A 12,884-nucleotide genomic window follows, 5' to 3' on the forward strand; every position below is an offset into this window, starting at 1 on the left:
GGTCACGTGCGGCGGGGCGTGGCCAGGCGCGGGATGGGCGTGGCCTGGAGGGGGGGGAGACCCGTAGGGTCACATGACCAGGGGCGCGCGGCCGGGGGCGCTGGTGCTGGTGCGCGCGGGGCCGGGGCCGCGAGGGGCGCGTACCATGGTGAGTGCGGGGGGGGCGGCGGGGCGCTGGTGAGGGGTGTGCGGGGGGCGCGTACCATGGCCAGTGCGGGCCGGGGGGGGGGGCAGCTCCGATCCGCCATCGCCTGAGGCGGCGGCCTGGGCAGGGCGGTGCCTCCTCTGCCCTTCCTTCCTTCCCAAATCAAGGCTTTAGGGGGTTATTAATTTTATGTGCGGATGAAGAGAGCCCGCATGAGCTCGGTAGGGCGGGGTTCCGTGCGCCCCGCACGGGCGGACCTGGCTTATCGGGACCTTCCGGCAGCGCCGTGAGGCAGCGCTGCCCGCCCGGGCTCCGGTCCCTGCGGAGCGCACCCGCCGGGAAACCGCCCTGTGCTCGCAGCGCTCCCATGAAGAGGTTAAAAACACACGTGTTGTAAAGAGGCGTCCGGATAGTGGATTTGTGGTCTGGGGTGTCGGGGTCCCTCGCACGTGTCTCCCCGCGGGTGCGCAGGCTGCTCGGCGCTCCGTGCGGCGCTGGGATCGCTGTGCCCTCCGGCAGCCGCTGGCATTCCCGCAAGTCCTTCGGTGCAGCGGGCTGGGGTTTTGTCCCGATGTAGCAGAAGCTCCAGCGTCTGTCTTTTGCACGAAACTAAGAGCGTGGCCTGGCATTTGGCCAGTTTCTGGAAACCCCACTTCTCTGTCTGCATTCTCTTAAACTGTAACATAATAAGCCCTGTGATAGCTATCTAAAATACTTCTTGTTTTGCATAGTTTCCCCGCAGCAGTATCTTCGGTAGCCGCTGGAGGAGATGCCTGCTGCCGACTTCTTTATTTCGTATTTTTTCTTGTTCTCTCTGAAGGAGATTATAGCTAATCTCAAAGGAGTGCAGTTGAAATATTTACATGCAGTCTCCTGAGAAGTGATGTGTTACCAATATTTGGTTTGGTTGACCATTTAAATGGTCAGCCTGTAATTCAGAAGGTACTGTGAGAGCATCCTGTATAGTTTGCTTAAAGGTAATGTGCTTCCTTGTTTAATTAGAGGGGAGTATAAGGCTAATCTGGAAAACAACTACAGTTTCAAGGAGAAAATGTGGCCATGCTCAAAAGTATCTTGTGTTTAAAACAGTTTACAATTTGGAATTCTTGTTGAAACTTTCTGCTTTTTCTCTTGCCCTTCCCCAGAAGCCAAGAATCAGAAATGATTCTAGTATGCACTGTTTAAAAAACAAAAGTAATTTTTGTAGTCTCTACAGTCTGTGTAAATCTGTGCTTGGCAGAGACTTGGCAGACATTTTGGTCTTCTGTCTGTTGGCATTGTTGGTCATCTGCTGCTGCTTTCACCTCAGAATGTGTAGTAGATATAAGAGGGTTTCAGTTGGAGTCATACACGTCTTTGTGGGTTGAAGTGGGGCCGATTGCTGAGCACATACAAAGTCAGTTTAGTCTTGCTTGAATCGCTGTTCTGTAGCTCCAGCTTGCTCTGTGTCCTCTCTTCTCTAGGAGGGGTGAGCATGTAGTCACTCAGTGTTCCTACTGCTAAGCAGTAGCATTGAGATCCAATCTTCCCCTAGGCTCTTTGTTTTTTATGCTGCATTTCAAACTTCAGGTCTCCAGAATGCCTTGGAAAGAGTTCTCACTCCTTTTTTTTAATGCTAAATTGATGAAGTCGCAGTGGTTGCATTGTTTAACCCCAGCTGGCAAGAAAGCACCACCACAGCCACTCACTTATCTCCCCACCTTGGGATGGGAGGAGAAGCAAAAGCAAAACTTGCAGGTTGAGATAACAGCTTAATAATTGAATCAAAGTAAAATATAATAATGGTACATAATGTCAATAGTAATAATAAAAAAGAAACATGAACGAGTGATGCACAATACAGCTGCTCACCACCTGCTGACTGATGTCAGACCCCTGTCAGCCCCTTCTGGGTAGCTCATGCAGTTTATACACTGAGCAGGACATTCTGAGGTGTGGAATATCCCTTTGCCTGGCTTGGGTCACCTGTCCTGGCCATGCTCCCTCCAAGCTCTTTGATGTACCTCCCCACTGGCAGAGCATGAAGCACAAAAAAAGTCCTTGACTTGGAATGAACCCGACTTAGCAACAACTAAAACCTCAGTGTGTTATCAATGTTATTCTCAGACTGAATCCAAAAAACAGTGCTGTATCAGGTACTGAGAAGAAATTAACTCTAGAAGAACTTGCATCTAGAAGAAGTTAACTCCAGCCAAAACCAGGACAGACTGTTTCATGTATACCAGATTCATCTGGTTGAAGCAGATGTTCTCATGGAGAACATAGTGTAATTTCTCAAAAAACCACAAAAATCACACTGAATTAGTGAAGTGTTGTCTGCTTTAGTACATCAAAGCAGATTAGTGTCCAAATCTTTGGAGGAAAATGTTGGCTTTTGTACTAATCTTGTTGAGTTCCCCTTAGAGCCACTAACATGTTTTGCACCTTCTTGTAAGAAGTGTTTTTGTAAGATCAAAGGATGATCTCTCGCATTCTTGTGTTCGGTGCAGGTCAAAAGTTGGAGTACAGAGAATGCCGAGGGAAGGTGATGACAAGCACTGTGCCTGGAGCAGTGTTACAGGTACACCTGTAACACCCACTCTCTGAGGGCAGCCTTGTGCAGCCCAGCTGGGCTGTGTGAAGAGCTGCTGCCTCTCAAAGCTGCTGGTGCTGTCTGCTGAGACAGCTGTGGTGTGTAGGCAGAGGCAGCAAATAAAATCCCTAGTCCCCTTCCCCAGCCAGGGGGATGCTTTGGGTTTTGCATTATATCCCCTGTTATTGTTTCTTTCCATTCTACTTTCCTCTAGTGATTGGATTTTTTTAGTGGTAGTAATAATAATTATGCTGTGTACTTTTTAAAGTTTTTAAATGTGGTATTTTGTAAGAGCTGTCACTGCTTGTTCCTGATTTCAGTTGTTTGCTAGATGAACAGCTGTCCTTTGTCACCACTATTTCTTGGGTCTCCAATACATAATGGCTTTGTAACTTCATGGAAGCACAAATGTTTTTTTCCCAGTGTATAGTGTACAGCTGCAAGTAAACACCACATTGCAAATGGAGTGTCCACTGTATAGTAATTTATCCAGTTCTTGTTATTCCAGAGTTTTCTTGGAAACCTTTTCGTTCCTGTTTGTGAGATTGATGTTGTACTTAATGATGCTGAAACACGAAAACCTGCAGAAATCAAAACAGAAGATGGTAAAGTAGAAAAGCATTTTCTCTTCTACGATGGAGAATCTGTTTCAGGAAAGGTAAATTTTTATTTAAAAGTGATTATTTATTACTGTTCTGAATCTGGCATGCAAATGCAAATTGGAAGGTAAATGAAAAACTGCTATAGGAGCTGCATTTTCAGCTACTGTTGTTATTCAAAGAGGAAACTGTTTTGCTATTTATGATTTTTTTACCACAATAATTCCGGCAGCTGATAGAAGTCAACATTTTTGAATGGTAACTGTTTATTTATTTCCAGTATCTGATATATGAATGAGCATTTTGTGCAATCCTGCCATTGCTTCTGATGAAAAAAAACTGTTTCAAACTGGATCCCCTGCTTCCCCTTCCCTTTCAACTCCAAAATCCACAATCCAATACAGGTAACAGTAATTTTTGGCTGGGCAGTCAAAAGTTTGCATACCCTGGAGATAAGCCCTGCCTTCCATGCCCTGAAGTGATTTCTGGATTGCAACAGAGGAGCAACATATGAAGTTCAGCTGACTGCTGAGTTAACAGGAGTTTTTCTTACTGGAAAAAAAGACAAGTTGAGATTGCCAGAGGGATTTCCCTACATTCAGTATTGCATCATGGCACTCCGTGCCCTCACTCTGTTTTACTGGAGCCATTCTCACTCTGAGCATTTCCGTTGTAATTCACTTTTCCTTCAAAAGACTTGAGTTGGGCATTGTTGGGTTCTGAGATTGACTTCTGAACACCTACTTTGATCTTTGATCTTGACCGACCTGTATCACTGGGCATCTTCCTGCTCTGGTCATACCTTTCTGTAAAAACATCTTGCTTCTCTAGAAAGATCCTTCCAGGGATGTGAAGGGCCACAAGATGAGCTTCAGACCCAGGAAACTGAGGGAGAAGCTTATGATGACCTGCTGGAGTGCTGCTTGCTTGTATGGAGGATGCTGAGAAGTGCCTGATGAGTTTTGGCTAACACAGGCACAGTGGCATGAGGGGGTCTGGGAGGCCAGAAATTTTTTGGACAGCTTCTCTCTGCCCTATCCTTTTTTTCACCGCAAAGATGGATTGTTCCAGTGGTTTACTTCCTACTCAGATGTACACTCAGTGACAGTGTACTGGATTTTGAAGTACAGGAATTTCTCTGGTCATCTCTGCCTTACAAGAAAACATTCTATATGCTTAATATTTACATGTTTCAATACAATGTAACCTTGTGGAACCCTTGTCTGTTTTTGAGACTCAGAGTCACAAGAGAAAGTCTTCATAGGAGGTTTCATTATCTGTTATTTTTCATTGACTTAGCCAACACCAGTATTTAGCTGTCTGCCAGAGAAGGGACTGAAGCTCACATGACTTGAAAGGAATCAATCTCATGGCATTTAATTTTTGAACTTCCAGATGTGACTGTCAGAAGACACTTTGAAGCATCACGACTGGCTCTGCTTGAGCTCTGGCTTGGATACTTAATTTTGGGAATTGAAAGTTCCAATTTTAGTTATAAAATTCAGTCTTGTGGATGATTAGATTTTTCTTGAATGGTTTAGTGGTGCCTTGGAAATGCTTAATTTCATGATCAGCTGTTTGAATTGGCTGCCTTCAGGTAGGGCTGTTGAGAAGAGATCATGGTTTCCATAGGCTTATATGTCTTGTTTTTTAATGAGATTGCCTTAGGATGAAAATGCTGAAAAAATTTAACTTGTGTTTGTTTTTTTGTTTTTTTTTACCTTGGTAGGTGAACGTCTCCCTTAAACATGGGAAGAGACTAGAGCACCAAGGAATCAGAATTGAATTTGTAGGACAAATTGGTGAGTTTAAGCTATAAAGGGGCTTTTAGGTGCTGGTGGTTTATGGAACTTGGCACTTGTGACTGTCAGTGGTTTGGCTCAGACAATGCAACCTGTTCTGATCAGTAGGTGATAAGGGCCAGAGGAAAGTTGTTTTCCTTACTTTAAAGCAAGTGATGTACTAATTTGTGCTACTCAGAAAGTCATTGGGAGAAAGATACGTATGTGGGAGGGAGAACTGGGTTGGTGAGTCTCAGACTAGCTAAAAGTTGGATTAATAACCACTGGAGACTTAGGAAAACAAAACTTGTGGGCTTCTCTGAAAGATAAGAGGCATAGAAAAGAAATGAAGAGGCAAGTTACAGCAAAAGACTTTTAAAAATTTTATGGTAGTTGGTTTTATAAAACCTATTAGAAATGTAAATTTCTTACAACTACTGAAGTCTGCTTAGAGTTGAACTATGAATCTTTATTATATTTAACTTCTTACCAGTCCAGGTAATCTCTCTGCACCCTTGGGCTAATGCTAAAATTCCTTCCCTCTCAGAGAGCTCTTTGCATTGTTGTCCTCCATGGAAGTAATTACTCAAGTTTCAGCCTCATACAATTAATTTTAAATGGAATTTCCCAAATTCCCTATTTCTCATCAGTCAGTAGGCTCCAGTAGTCTGTGTCTGAAGTGTTGTATAGCAGATGTGACTGAGGCATGCCACCTGCTGCTTTATACTTGGAGGTTTTGATCAGTAAGGTTGTAAAATTAAAACTTTGAGAATAAAGCAGCACTGTGATGGGAGTGAGGCATAATGACAGAGGAAGAAAAGAGCTCAGGTATGTCACCTTCATTTAGTCTGTTGTCTTTTAGTAGCTGTATGGATTGCTTTTCGTCTACTCTTGACTTACACATATTATTCTCTAGGTGAATTTAATTTGATGTAGTGTTGCAATTCATACATTTCTGGGACTTTCTGTTATGTTACATTTGGAAGTCCACAGAGTTATGCAGATGTGGTTTAAACTACTGCTCTTTGTACTTGTCCAGGTCTTCTTGCATCCTTCCAAGTGTTAGTATAGAAATGCAGAAAGCATTCCAGTAGATTGATCTCTCTGCACTATTTGCAGACTAACTCCATATCAAAGCTGTATTTTAAACCAGCTCTTCTGAGTACAGCTTTTCTGACTGACTGGCACAAAAAGTGTTTGATATGCAGCATTAGATAAATGCTTGTCCCAGCAAACTGAGTACATTTTTAGACAATTTGTGGTCATATTAGAAAATAGGAGTTACTAGTTAGTGTCAGTTTCTACCACATTGGTGGTGATAAATTGTGGAGTTGGTCTGTTTAATTCATTCATTCTTTTCTGAAAAACTTCAGTCTGTGTAACACTAACTACCAATGCTGATGTTCAGTTTTGAATGGTAGAGAAGCTTATTTTTAGGTAATGAAGGGTTTGGGTTTTGATTTTAGGGTAATTTTTGGTGAGACTTGCACGACACATATCTAGGAATGAATCGCTGACACTGCTCTGGGGACAGGAGATGCTGTTGCTGTGAAACTGCCTTTGTTTCCAAATGACTGACTTAGACCAGGGGTCATAATAAGCCATTTGACTGTAGTCTAGTAGTAATAATAAATTATTTGCTAGATGTTAATCTGCAGACCAGTTTAGGATCACTGGCCTGTCCTAAATAAAGCAGTCCTGACATTACTTAGGTTTTGTCCCTGCAGCAATAAATGCTGGAAGCCAAAACCAGGCAATGCTAATTACAGAGCATGCAAAGCAAGAAGTACTTATTAAAGCTAGCTAAACTGTCATTAACCAACAATGCCATGCTAGTGAAGCTCTCAAAGTGTTCTCTTCATTCCAGTTAGTTCTTTAGGCTTGCTAACTGTAGGTTGCTAGAACTGGAGGTAATTTGAAAACCTGAATAAAACATTTGGTCAAATATGTGTGTTTTAGGTTAATTGCTTCTGTTATACTCTCCCAAGTTAGAGACAATTTTGTTGGCTAAAAATAAACACTGAAACATATTTTTCTTTAACTTTCTAACTTTAGAACTCTTCAATGACAAAAGCAATACCCATGAATTTGTAAACTTAGTGAAAGAACTGGCCTTACCCGGAGAACTGACCCAAAGCAGAAACTATGACTTTGAATTCATGCAGGTTGAAAAGCCATATGAATCCTACATTGGTGCCAACGTCAGACTGAGGTTTGTAACTGATAAACCTTTGTTTTCCTCTCCTCCCCTGCAGAAAATTCATAATTTAGGAATTATGCTGCCCCCTCTTGTGCCTTGATTGGAGTTGTGGAGATTTTAACACAGTGTGGTCTTTTCTACTTAATTTGGAATCGCTCAGTGCTATTTGTATAAATAAAATTCCTCCAGTTCAATTAAGTGAAGACAGCCTGTGTGTCTCCTTTAAAAGAAAAACCCATACCCACAACTGAAGAAAACACTCCCACATGTGAGTGTTTTGTCCTGTATTTTGTTCTCTTACTCTTTTCTACTTAGTCTTATGAGATTGTACACTGGTCTTTCAAAGAATAGCTGTACTTCAGAACATGAGGGCTCTTAGTTTTGAATAATTCTGGCAATCCAATGTTTTTGTCCCTAGGTATTTTCTAAAAGTGACAATAGTGAGACGGCTGTCAGACTTGGTGAAAGAATATGATCTGATAGTTCACCAGCTCGCTACATACCCAGATGTAAACAACTCCATCAAAATGGAAGTAGGCATTGAAGACTGTCTCCACATAGAGTTTGAATACAATAAGTCAAAGTAAGTGTCACAGCAAAATGCTGTTAAGTAAATAACTTGGTATAAAAGGGTGCAATATGTAATATATGGTGACCAACTTCATCTTCTGGAGACTTAAAGTACTAATTACACAAAGGCCTTTTTGAGTTACAGTGGGCTGTTCGGTCTTCAGTACTAACAGGAAGGTCACTAGCAAATATTTAAGACTTATTTATTGCATTTACACCTTTTCAGTATGACTCATAGTACTTCCTTTACTGATACTGATGGAATGCTGGAAATATTGCAGTTGCTCTGGTCTGGCTGAAGTGCTTAGTTCACCGGGGAAGTAGGCTCCAAGTAGTTTCCAGGCAGATAACTGCCTGTGTGACTTGTGTTCAAGAAGGTGCAAAACTTGTGTTTATTCTTTAACAAAACCCCCCATTTTGTTCTCTTAAAGGTATCACTTAAAGGATGTGATTGTTGGAAAAATTTATTTCCTCTTAGTGAGAATAAAAATTCAGCACATGGAGTTGCAGCTGATCAAAAAGGAGATTACTGGAATTGGTAAGAGAAACAAAGTCCAAATGAAATGGCAGCTTGTGTGCCAGTTGAGCCTTATGCAGACCTGGAGAGTGAAGTCAGTAGTTGTAGTGCTGGCTGAACCAGTGCTCCACCAGCTTCATTCTCACTGGTGTTTGACTGCCATTTGCATTTTGTGCCTTGGCAATAATACTTCGTAGTCAACACTGCCACTTTGTTTAATTGTTCTGGGGTTGTGACTCTTGTGACTCCTCACAAATGTGAACCCTTGTAAGTGGAACTTGGGCATAAATACACAATAGCTTCATCAGCCTTAATTGATAAAGAACAAGGGAGGAGGTGTAAAATGCATCCTGAAGACCCCCTTGCCTTTACAGGGATTGACTGGCTAAGGGGGGCTTGGTAAACATTAGCATAAATCAGACATGTTCTAGAAATGTGTAATTTTCTGTCATCCAAAAAAATGGATATGATGGAAATACCAAGTGGCTTTGAAGCAGAAACAGGTTGATTATTGCAGATCAGGCTTGTACTCACTGGAAGAAGGCTGAAAGAGGCTGTGGCTCATGACACTTCATTCCCCAGTAGCTGGGGTTCTTGGGAGCTTCTTGTATGGAGAATGAGAAAGCTTCCACTAGAGGAAGGGCAGAAAGCTCTACTTTATTTCTGGCTCTTGAGCTGGCTGATAACCCTTCAGTTCCTTGTTTGAGCATGGCGTAGGCAGTATCAGCTGCCAGCACTGCTCACCAAGCAGAGCAGTTTCAGGATTCCATACCCTCTTGCTTGTCCCTTATTTAAAGCTTGCATATCCAGGGCTCCTTTGAAGCTCTGGTGCCTGCCTCATCTGTGTTAGCATGGTGAGGGAGAGAAAGAAAAATGTCCTGCCTGGGAGAGGGTTTTGCTTGCTTTAGCCATGTCTGACTTACATGCAAGAAAGACAAAGGCAAAAATGCAGGGCTGTGTTAATTTAAAAGCTGCAGAATGGAAGTTGTTGTGATAAAACTTTGTGAATGTTTAAAACTGAAGCGTGTGTTCACAATAAAAACTTGTTTCACCAGGACCCAGTACTACAACAGAGACTGAAACCATTGCAAAGTACGAAATAATGGATGGTGCACCAGTTAAAGGTAAATAACTGTGATTGTTTTAAAGGGGGAGCGTTTAGTGTTAAAATCCTATTTAAATATCTGGAACAGGAGAGAGGACTTACACATTTTTTTTTAACTGGAGAAGCCACAGTTCTCCTTAGGTTGCTGAAATGATGATGCATTTTCTATTTGGAGAAGACATTTTCATGGACTTAAGGCATTTCCGTGGGATACCAGAAACTTTTACCCTTATTTACCATTGGAAATTGCATGACTGATTTTTTCATCAAACCTGACTCCATGGTGTAGACCAGCTCTAGAGAGTTAAAAATACTGATCCTTCTGGCTTTCCTGGCTACCATACTTGCACTGAGAAAGGGTTTTCACTTTTCATTTCATACTTCTGTGCTCAGTGTTATGTTTCTGATTTTTGGTGGGTATTTTTATGTCTTGTGCTGTTTGGTTTAGTTTGTTTTTTTTTAACCAAGGAACAGCACAGACAGTGCTTGGGAAATTGCTTTTATTTTGCATGTCTTCTGAAACTATATTAATTGTTCTAGTTGTAAGGAACTAATTTAAGATTTCTGTTTTTTGCAGGGGAATCGATTCCTATAAGATTGTTCTTAGCAGGCTATGACCCAACTCCAACAATGAGGGATGTGAACAAAAAATTTTCAGTGAGGTACTTCTTAAATCTGGTGCTTGTGGATGAAGAAGACAGACGATACTTCAAACAGCAGGTATGGTCCTGTTGCAGAATTATCTGGGCTGTTTCACATGTGGCTTTGAACCATCAGCTGGTTAGAAGCCACCTGTGCTTCATGTGTGGCACAAGCATTTCTGCTGGCAAGAGCTCTGTAGATTATGTCACCTTGCAGAAAAGGAGCCAAGGAGGATGCTGGATGCTGTTCCAGCAAGGATAAGGGTGTTCAGTACCATAGAACTTGCTTTGGGAATATCCAGAAAAAACACTGGGTGGGTAAAATGAGTTACTGGTGCATTTGTTTGCTTCCTTAAACTCCTTCAGAGAAATCTCCCCTCCTGCACTAGTCTGGGTTCAAAACTGCTAAGCCTTAATAAGGACTAAGGCATTTCACTAAAAATGTTTGATAGATGATGTGATGGTGAGGAAAGGGATAGCCAAAAGGGTCACTGGAAGAAGCTTTGTGGATTAGATCAAAATCTTCCTACTACAAAGCAGACAAGACAGTGGAATTAAACATGGAAAACAGGGAGCTGGAGCATACAGTGGCTATGGTAGGCTTTGGGTTTTGGGGAAAGGAGGAAGAAAAATTTCTTTAACTCCTTAATAGTATTAAAATTGAGGGTGGAATAGTTAAGGAAGGGGTGACTGCTCAAGATTGCTCAAGCAGTAACTAAATATGTAAACTTAATAATGGTGTCTTTCTGTTACTTTTATATGAACTGCACGGATAAGTGATGGGGATGCATTCTTTTGTGGACTCTTGTGTTTTGTTATCTTTTTATATTTTCCCAAAAGTTTTAGTTTATCAGGAACTTAAGATACTTGATGCTGTTGCCTTATTGGCAACTATTGGTTTCAAGAGTGTTTTCTTCTTCAAATAGGAAATAATTTTATGGAGAAAAGCTCCTGAGAAGCTGAGGAAACAACGGACAAACTTCCACCAGCGATTTGAATCTCCAGAGTCACAAGCATCTGCTGAGCAGCCCGAAATGTGAACTGGTCTAAGGTGAAAACCTTTGCAGTGCTTCAGCAGGTTAAAGATGGCAGCAGCCTGTGGGAAAAGAAGGCCGGAATTCCCATTACAACTGTCTTCCTTCATCTTGCAGTGCTGCGTTTACCATGCTACTAAAGCGTTCTTCAGTTAAGCATTCAAGTATGTATATACATTTAAAATAAAGTGCTTTCTCAAACACTGGAACTTTCTTAAGCTACTATTTTATACTGCACATTTCCTTTTATTTGATAATGTTGTATGCACTTGGGTATGCAAAAGCTTAAATCTAGTTATTTCCATGCATGGTAGGCTGGTGTATTTGATTTTTGCTGCTCACCTCTACAATGTAGACTAAAGCATTTCCCGTCTCTCATGTTGTTCATTGCATGTTTGTTTCCAATGTTGCTTATTTGCTTTGTTTTGTTTTGAGACTGCATTAAGACACAATTGACTAAATCACACTAAAAATCAAGGTTTATGGTGCATTTTTCTAAAATCTCCTAATTACTACATTAGACAGGGTTTAATTGAAGCTGCATGTATGTGCACTATGATTGGAGCCTTCAGACCAGCGGTTCTAAGAGGCTCTGCATCTGTCAGTAACAAAGAATATTGGGAAGCATCTTTGCCCTCTCTCCCCCAGCTTCCTGTCAGACTTCTCAAAGTCTTTCACACGAGTTGCTCCTAACTTTTGGGGGCTTGTTACCCGATAATTAGTGACTGTAGGGTTGTCTTGAGTTCACCCTCAGGTGTTGAGTGGATAAAGTATTTGAACATAGTTACCTTATTGATGAAGTAAATTCTGTTAACACCGATTGTTTTGCAAATATGTGAAACTGTGTTTCCTCCTGGCTTCATGATTCCGCTGTCTTCACAGTCAGTGTCTATGTGTCCTGACAGGAGAGGCAGAATGTCCCCAAAGGACATCCTTATGGGCCTCTTAGAGCAAACAAGCTTCTTGTGGTCTTCTGCAAAGGTATTCAAAGCCAGCCAAGCCTTGAAACTTAGAAGCTTGTCTGGTTCAGCAGATTGTTTGTCTTTATCATCATCTCATAGGCGTTTAGTGTTTGAAGAAGTAGCTTAAAGGAGTTAAGTGTTCATCTGTTCGCCACAGAGTGTGGGGTCTGTTGTCAGACCTGTGGCTTGGGCACAAATGGAAGCCTGCTGTGAGGAAGGCAACTTGCACTTGTAGTTCACTTGGCCTTTAAACCAAGGCTTCTCGGCTCCGGTGCAAGTGTCATTGGTAACCTTACTTTCTGAGTAAGTAAATAATCAAATTACATTTCTGTAAGAACTGTTTTATTACTGCGGCACTTTGATAAAGCAAAGACTCTGTATACTTTATGCTAGGATACTCCTAATGCGAATATCTTCGGCTGAGAGCAAATCCAACTCCCTCATGTAAGTGCCTGTTCAGAAACTTAAAAGAATAAAGTTAAAAAAAAAAACAAACCCAACCAAATATTTTCACGGTCACTTGCATGTTGTAAACCTGGGAACGATGATTTTGAAAAACTTGATTGTACTTGACCAGCCTCAGATTGTGCAACCATGTATAACGAGCGGGGGGAAAACATCCTAAGCTGCTATTTGAATTATTAAACCAGCTGTATTCTCACTAAACCCGCCTGGTGTGTGTGTGAGGGGCGCTGCGCTCCCTCAGGGCGCGGGCGGGGGCGGTGCCGCGCACGCGCGGGGGGCGGGGCGGGCGCGGG

At 42.0% G+C, this 12,884-nt stretch overlaps 1 protein-coding gene across 3 annotated transcripts; it reads left to right on the forward strand.

Annotated features, from left to right (window-relative positions):
• Positions 1-18: 18 nt before the first annotated feature.
• On the forward strand, positions 19-12,792 carry VPS26A (VPS26 retromer complex component A). 3 transcript variants are annotated; one of them, XM_030275537.4, is made up of 10 exons: positions 19-148; positions 2,635-2,705; positions 3,226-3,375; positions 5,046-5,118; positions 7,153-7,309; positions 7,716-7,880; positions 8,299-8,405; positions 9,440-9,508; positions 10,067-10,209; positions 11,057-12,792. In XM_030275537.4, exons 1-10 carry the CDS (start codon positions 34-36, stop codon positions 11,168-11,170), a joined length of 1,164 nt encoding a protein of 387 aa, XP_030131397.4. In that variant the 5' UTR covers positions 19-33; the 3' UTR covers positions 11,171-12,792.
• The last annotated feature ends 92 nt before the right edge of the window (positions 12,793-12,884 follow it).

The sequence above is a fragment of the Taeniopygia guttata genome, chromosome 6 (assembly GCF_048771995.1).
Source record: "Taeniopygia guttata chromosome 6, bTaeGut7.mat, whole genome shotgun sequence".
In the NCBI taxonomy this organism is placed as follows: domain Eukaryota; kingdom Metazoa; phylum Chordata; class Aves; order Passeriformes; family Estrildidae; genus Taeniopygia; species Taeniopygia guttata.

Bases quoted from the DNA above. Each gene is read 5' to 3' on its own strand.
- VPS26A (XM_030275537.4), top strand. From the start codon at position 34: ATGGGCGTGGCCTGGAGGGGGGGGAGACCCGTAGGGTCACATGACCAG. The intron at 7,310-7,715 runs GTTTGTAACTGA...TTTTGTCCCTAG, and splicing joins GGTGCCAACGTCAGACTGAG to GTATTTTCTAAAAGTGACAA. The intron at 10,210-11,056 runs GTATGGTCCTGT...TTCTTCAAATAG, and splicing joins GACGATACTTCAAACAGCAG to GAAATAATTTTATGGAGAAA.